The sequence below is a fragment of the Polypterus senegalus genome, chromosome 10 (assembly GCF_016835505.1).
Source record: "Polypterus senegalus isolate Bchr_013 chromosome 10, ASM1683550v1, whole genome shotgun sequence".
Taxonomy (NCBI): domain Eukaryota; kingdom Metazoa; phylum Chordata; class Cladistia; order Polypteriformes; family Polypteridae; genus Polypterus; species Polypterus senegalus.
In genome coordinates, this window is record NC_053163.1 from 2730928 (window position 1) to 2738610 (window position 7683).

Sequence of the window (7683 nt, forward strand, 5' to 3'; positions counted from 1 at the left end):
TACACCGGATAGTAACCTTGAACTTACACGCTGGGGGGTCTTCAGATCCCCACACTCCCTCACAGGGGCTCTTTAAACTGTGAACCCACAGCGTATCCGTCACTGCGATGTGTCCTTCAGGTGACGCCCAGGGGACAGACCACCATTAAAGCGCCTGTGATACAGTGTGTAGTTCAGAGGCTTCGCCACCGGGGGCGCTTGACTGCAGCACTTTATATCGATGGTGGAGTCCTGCGACATCTTCGGAGTGTCCCTGCATTGTGCGGGATGCTCCCAGAGGACGCGACTCGAATGTGAATAGGCGGGTTTGGCAAATGCCGGTGCCTCTCAGTGGAGTTTTGTAATTCACACGTTGTACGTTATCCTATCGGACGGTACGGCGGTTACTCAGAATTCTACCCCAGTCGGTATGGACTTTGCACGTTGTCCCCTTACCGACACGGCTTTGCACCATTCTATCCTCTCACATCCAAGGACTATCGGTCAGTTGCCCCAGCCTGTTTTACTGACGGTGACTGCGTGAATTTACCCTGTCAAACCTTTAAGAAAAGCACTTTACAAATACAATTATTATTATTTTTATTATTAAAGCGTGCTGTCCTGTCTGCTGCTGCAGGCTCGGACTTCATGACACAAGTGGATGGTCGATCTCCGGCCGCACGAATTCACGCCAAGCTCCTCCTCCTCCTCTTTTTTCTCTTCTTCATTTGTGTTTTACGCTCAACTCTTCGCCTCGCCGCCCATTTTATCCTCCGACTTCATTTAGCGCTTGTCAATGCCTGTTGCTAGGCGACTTGGGCGCGACCACGTCAAACTGCTCTGGAGTACAGCGGCCGGCTAAACCGTGCAGACTGCTCAGGAGAGTTCAGCTTCTGGGCATCTTATTCTTCGTATTTCCTTCCGCTCATCAGAACTTCACTTTGATCTTTGACATCCATTCTTGGGTTGGCCTTCTCCCGCTTTGAAAACGAGTCATGGGAGCGGCCGGCTTAATCTGCGCGCCTCCTCTTCGCGATAGCAATGGTACAACCCAGCCGTGCCGTCACTGTTGACGTCACGCCGCCAGTTAAAGGGGCCGCCGGAAATCCGCTCGGCGCTGTGTGGGTTTCACCTCTGTGCTCGGTGACATCTGAGTCGTTAATTAATTCTGATTTAATATTTACATTGATAGAAAAGAAGATGCATAAAAAAATGAATAAATAAGAAGATAGTAAATAATAAAAGATACGGGTGATCGGTTCTGTGTCATTTTGTGAGACGTTCAAGGCGCCAGAATGCAAGAAGAAAACATCTTCCTGTTCGTGCCCAACCTAATAGGTAAGGAGGCCATCCCGAACCGAGCCGTGCAGAGCCGAGCCGGGCGGCTAAACTGGCACCCCCTGCTGACCCTTTCTGGAAACTTCTTTACAGTCACCGTGTTGTGTTCTGCTCTGCTCCTTAGGTTACTGTCGGATCCTCTTTGCCTTTGTGGCCTTTGCTTTCATGCCCACAAACCCTCTGTTGGCCGCCTTCTTCTACCTGCTAAGTGGTCTGCTGGATGCCTTTGATGGACATGCAGCCCGGGCGCTCAATCAAGGTGGGTTTACCTACTCTGGAAGTGTCTGTTTATCAACTAGAGGCTGAGCTTATTTTAGAGGTGGGCAGAGGTGGCATCAGACCAAAATGGTAAGGGTGGGAGGCACCAGACATACTTTGGGGTTGGTGTAATCAAGTCCAAAAAAATCCCAATGAGCATCAGTACAGTGGGCACTCAACATGCTATTGTTGGGGGCTTAGTCTGGTTAAATGACCTCCTCCCCGGAGGTGCCAGTCTACCCAAATTGACTTAACAGGCTGGCAGCTCATCTCCTTGTGACGTTTTGGGTAGTGGGTAGTGACTACCCTTCAGGTTGGGGGTAAGGTGCTACCTCAAGTGGAGGAGTTTAAGTATTTCGGGGTCTTGTGAGGAAAGAAGAGAGTGGGAGATTGACAGGTGGATCGGAGCGGCGTCCATTGTACTGGTTAGCTGTGATGAAGAGAGAGCTGAGCAGAAAGGCAAAGCTCCATATTTACTGGTGGCCTTCATTCCTGTCCTCCCCCATGGCCATGAGGTTTGGGTAATGACCAATAGAAGTAGATTATGGGTACAAGCAGCAGAAAGGAGCTTCCTGCTCAAGGCCTTCGAGGTAAGGTGAGAAGCCCAGGCGGCTCCTCCGCATCGAAAGCAGCCAGTTGAAGTGGTCTGGGCATCTCATCTCGATGCCTCCCTGTGCAGGTGTTTCGGGTCCATCTAACCAGCAGGAGACCTCAGGGCAGACTTAGGAGGTGCTGGAAAGATGAAATCTCCCAGATGGCCTGAGAAAGCTTTGGTATGCCCCTGGAGGAGTACAGGACAAATGGGCATCTTTACTGAGGATGCTGCCTCTGCGACCCAGACGGTGTAAGTGGCAGAAAATGGATGGATGGTGGGCACCCTGGGTGGCACTCTGAATTCCACGGTAACGCTGGCCATCAACTAGCCCTGCAAACTTGGCCCCAGTGTGTAGTTTGTCTGTCCCTGGGACTGGAGGGCGTTGTGCTCGAGAGGTTGGTGAAAATGAGGGGCACTTGGTCTTGGCAAGAAGTAAAGTATGAAGAAGAAAACTAACTGTGGACTGTTGTGTTCAGGTACAAAATTCGGAGCCATGTTGGATATGCTGACAGACCGCTGTGCCACGATGTGTCTTCTCGTCAACCTGTCCCTGCTGTACCCTCAGTACACCATCCTCTTCCAGCTGAGCATGTCGTTGGACGTCGCCAGCCACTGGATGCATTTGCACAGGTGAGCCAAGCAGCACCATAGGTGTAGCTGGGGTGGGGGTGGCACAGGTACTTTGGGTTTGAATCCCCCGTCTCCAAATATATTTTGCATTTACATTCATTTATTAGCAGACGCTTTTATTCAAAGCGACTTAACAAAAGAGGCCAACCTGTTTGAGTAAAGGTCAGTCTGGGGGACTGTTTGGGGACAAGCGTGACAAGACAAGGTGACAAAAATGATCATCACAAGTGAAGAGCTCAGGACAGAAATACAAGCGAGTTACAAGTCCTAAATTAGAATCCGCCAAAGATGAGGGGCTTCAGCACTTCTGAAACATACTGAGGGGGTCAGCAGTTCAAGTAGAGGTGGGCAGGAGCTACACATGAAGAGTCTGGATTGAGGCATGTGTGGCATCACGAGACGCCATTCATCAACACAGCCTAGTGGTCATTAAGAAGCATGGACCCTCACCAGTGCCTCCACATATACAGTATAGAGATACTGAGCACTGCCTAAATTGTAGACAAGGATCAAGGATCCAAACTAAATACACGCTGCTACAGAGAACCAATGTGGTGCCCCAAAAAGAGGAGTGACCCCAGACATGCGGTGGCATTCTGAATCATCTGCAGCAACTTGTGGCACATAAAGAGAGTCCCAGTAGTCCTGATGTGAGCTGTGCTGTGTACTCCGTCAGATACGTCTGATCTTGTGGATGCAGTAAAGAGCGAATCTGCAAGACCAGGAGACCATAGCAGTATGGCTAGTGAAGGACAGATGATCACTGGTCGCCACTTCAAGGGTGCCCTCTGACTTGGCAGTTGTTAGTGCCAATGAGCCACACTAAGCAGAGATGGCGAGCTGGGATAACGAGTAACCACTGGGTTCTTGTTCACCTCCCTGACCAGGACCCTTCTTGCTCAGTTTAGCTGGACAGCCAACTCTAGTGAGAGTCCTGGTGGTCCCAGACTTGTTCCATTTCACAGTTCTCGAGGCCACTGTGCTCCTGAAGGACGCTCAGTGTCTTAAAGGAGGTTTGATCCCCTTGCCCTGATATGTCTGATCTTGTGGATGCTGTAAAGAGCGAATCTGCAAGACCAGGAGACCATAGCAGTATGGCTAGTGAAGGACAGATGATCACTGGTCGCCACTTGAGGGGTGCCCTCTGACTTGGCAGGTGTTAGTGCCGATGAGCCACACTGAGCAGAGATGGCGAGCTGGGCTAACAAAACGGTCGGTTTTTGCCAGGTTGAGCTGGAGATGGTGCTCCTTGATCCAGGTTGCAATATCAGACACACAGAGATTGTGGCTGATACCGTGGGGACCTCTGGAGGAAGTGACAACTGAATATTATCGGAACATAAGAACCGATTTAAGAAAAATAATAAATGAGATTAGATGATTGGGCCTAATGAAGTGATGTGTAGAGAGGAGAGGACTCGTCACTAGCACTTGGGGCTCCACCTGTGCTTACCTGGTGCACCTTTGACATCTCTCCATGCCAGAACACATGGAAGGATCTGCCAGAGAGGTAGGACCCAAACCACCTGAGGGCAGTGTCAGTGATACCAGAGTCGGAGAGGGTGGCAAGGAGGACCTGGTGGGTAAGGAGAGGTCTAAAAGGACGAGGATGATTCAGTGATCACACTGTTTATAACTCGTGTGCTTTCCCAGCTGATTCTCAGCTACACTTCTGGGTGCTAATGAAGAATGGGGGGTGGGGGGGTATGCATGGTAGTGAGCAGTGCATTCTGGGAGTCGGAGTCCTTAAGAGGGAGGAGTTGCTGGCTTGCTAACTACTTCATCTTGTCTCCCTGCAGCTCGATCATGAAGGGGTCCAGCAGTCACAAGACCATCGACCTGTCGGGGAATCCTGTGCTGAGAATCTACTACACTTCACGGGTACGAGAGGAGGCGGGCATTATCTAAAATGAAGCAAAGGGGCCTGCGTTTAATGGAGCGGCGGTGGGGTGGGAGGCAGCCAGCCGGGTGCTGGTGCCACTTTAACTGTCGAGTGGCATTATCAGATATTTGGAAGGAGTGGGCTGCAGGCCCAGGTAAGCACATTTTCAGTGGGTTCAGCGTGTCTGGAGACCCCCTCACATTGTGCATTGTGTTCGGAGATGTAATCTTTAAATAGACAAATGTGCCACTTGTACCCGTAAATATTATTGTAGCCCCACAGTAACGCAGAATGACAAAGTAAATGTATTAATTAAATTTATGGGATTTTTATTGGAGTATTCAGACCCTTCCATCAGTACTTTGTAGGACCCCAATTGGCAGAAATTCCTACTTGGGCTCTTCTTGGTCAAGTCTCTCCAAACTCCTAGATTTGGGCAGTGCGCCCCATTCGTCCTGGCAGATCCCCTCAGGTCTCCTCCCACTTGTGTTATGGGGACACTCGGGGACTTGTCCTAAAGCCATACCAGGCCTGAGGTCATAGAAAGTGTCACCCCAGTCTGAGGTGGTGTGCACGCTGGAGCAGGTTCTCTTCAAGGACCTTTCTGGATTTGTTGGCATTCATCCTTCCCTCTTGTCTGACGAGTCTCCCTGTCTCCACCACAGGCTGCACTGTTGGGGTGGAATGAGGCCGATGAGGAGCTTTGCTTTGTCTTCACCAGACATGCTGCCCAAGGAGTTCAGTTGTTGTCTGTTTCCTCGTGCACTCAGAGTTCTTTAAATGCTTTTTTATCAAGCGATGGCTTCCTTCAGGCTTCTCTGGATTGCCGCTGAGATTCTTGTTCTTCCATTTCCATAGAGGACCTTCTAAGGTCTCATAGAGTGACTGCTGGGTTCTTGTTCACCTTCCCTTCTTTCTCAGTTTAGCTGGACAGCCAACTCTAGTGAGAGTCCTGGTGGTCCCAGACTTGTTCCATTTCACAGTTCTCGAGGCCACTGTGCTCCTGGAGGACGCTCGGTGCCTTAGAGAAGGTTTGATCCCCGTGCCCTGGCTTTGCCCCGCCACCGTTTGCTCATGGAGGTTTACAGTGAGTGACTTGCTTTCTGTCCTGACCTACAGTGTGAATTGTTGGACCCTCTCTCTGCAGGTCCAGTCAATTCAGGTGTCCACAGGTGGACCCCATCAAGTTCTAGAAACATCTCAAGGAGAACTGGAGCAAAGAGGAGGCACCTGAACGCACGCTAAAGGGCCTGAACACTCCTTGGAATGAGAGATGTCAGTCTGTGATTTGTGATCAATTTGCACCCCTTTCTGTAAACATGTGGTCACTTTGTCATTATGGGATATCGAGGGTAGACTGATGGGTTAGGGTTATCCAATTAAAATTAAACGTACAGCCCAGAGAACATGTGCAGAATGTGAAGGGGTCTCGGCCCTAACTGAATCCCCTGTGATTGTGCCAAGGTGGGCGAGTCCCTCTGTGCGCCCTGGCATGTCCTCCACCATTCTTTCTGTTTCTCCCCCTTCAGCCGGTGCTCTTCTTCATGTGCGCAGGCAATGAGCTCTTCTACTGCATGCTGTACCTCCTGAGTTTCTACGAGGGGCCCTCAGGTAAGACCTTCCAGATCAGCTTGATTGGCATCGGCCGCTTCTGTGTTGTTTAACCCTTTCTGCTTTTCTGTTTCCTTTACCACAGTGGGTGGCATGGGCCTTTTCAGGGTGATCTTCTGGGTGAGCACACCCATCGCCATCATGAAGTCGGCAATCAGCCTCCTGCACCTCATCACGGCTTCAAGGAACATGGCGGCAATCGACGTGGCCGAACGAAAGAAAATGTAGGAGTGAGGAGTGGATGCTGGAGAGCATCTTGGGAAGACTGGCGTCGGGTCTCTGGAGTGCGGCTCTTGAGGGTCTCGGGGTGGCAGAGGTCGCCCTGTGGGTTCGAACGCATGGCCTGACATTGTAATGTTGCCGCCGTGTCAGGCCATTATGTTGGAACGATGCATGGGGCGATGGGGTCCTTCTGTACAGTCTTCTGCCTGCCATGCTGACGGCCATTTAGATGTCACCTTCGTAATTATGTTAACCAGGGTGACGATGGCCTGCCGCAGACCCTGCAGAATCTCAGTCTTGGCCGCTTTGTCCCTGCGAATGGCAGCCCCTTTGTGTAAATTTACGATTAACTGTGTCATGAGAGCAATAAAGATCACTGCCTGGAGATGCGCGGCTCGGCTTGGCCTCCTCCTTTGGGGACCCTGTGGTCATCCACCTGGGGACGCCACTTTTCTTTGCCCCAGAACAGCACTTGTGGTTGGTCCCATGTGTACCCTGCTTGTTTCCTACCCTGTGGGACATTTCCATGTTCCTGGCCCCCCGTTTTCTGTCTCCTCTGAGGGGTGGTGTGTGACGTTTGGTATTGCGTTTTGTGCCGTGTGGCCCACTTGTAAATGCCACAGGGGTTGGATGGGCATCCTGACCAGGAGAGAGGAAGAAGCCAGAACCAGAAGTGATGGACAAACATCCCACCAGAAGAAGGTGCTGTCAGGGACTCTTTATTCCCTCGGGATGCTAAAGGGCGGTGGCCCTGGATATCGGTGCCCAGTATGAAACCAGTAGGACATGCTGGGAAGTGTAGTCCAGCAACACAGCCCTGCTGGGGTTCCTGGGTGCCACAAGGGGGAGCTGCAGGAAGATGTGCTCTCTACATGGGGACTTCTGGATGACTTCCATCGGGCAGTTACCCTGGCACCAGAAGTACCCCCGCGTCCTAAATAAAAGGGAGCGCACTCCCTTGTCCAGGTGAGTCGGAGCTGGGAGGAAGACGAGGAACACCCGACTGGTGGAGGGAGGAATTGTGATTTGTAGGACAGAGATTACTTGTGCTTTTGTCACTTTTGGAGGGATTTGGAATAAAAATCACCAACTATTTGAACCCGGGACTCTTAGTGTTTGGGGGTTTGGGGCTCACTGACACCCCGGTTTCCATCACAGACCGTTTCTC

General features: G+C 51.2%; 1 protein-coding gene across 1 annotated transcript; it reads left to right on the plus strand.

Annotated features, from left to right (window-relative positions):
- The first annotated feature begins 1048 nt into the window (after positions 1 to 1048).
- On the plus strand, positions 1049 to 6900 carry cdipt (CDP-diacylglycerol--inositol 3-phosphatidyltransferase (phosphatidylinositol synthase)). Its single transcript, XM_039764879.1, has 6 exons — positions 1049 to 1317; positions 1442 to 1576; positions 2647 to 2800; positions 4600 to 4681; positions 6212 to 6293; positions 6379 to 6900. Exons 1-6 carry the CDS (start codon positions 1275 to 1277, stop codon positions 6519 to 6521), a joined length of 639 nt encoding a protein of 212 aa, XP_039620813.1. The 5' UTR covers positions 1049 to 1274; the 3' UTR covers positions 6522 to 6900.
- The last annotated feature ends 783 nt before the right edge of the window (positions 6901 to 7683 follow it).

Coding starts and splice junctions, on each gene's coding strand:
- cdipt (XM_039764879.1), top strand. CDS start 1,275: ATGCAAGAAGAAAACATCTTCCTGTTCGTGCCCAACCTAATAG. Junction 1,577..2,646: donor AGCCCGGGCGCTCAATCAAG/GTGGGTTTACCT, acceptor TGTTGTGTTCAG/GTACAAAATTCGGAGCCATG. Junction 4,682..6,211: donor GAATCTACTACACTTCACGG/GTACGAGAGGAG, acceptor CTCCCCCTTCAG/CCGGTGCTCTTCTTCATGTG.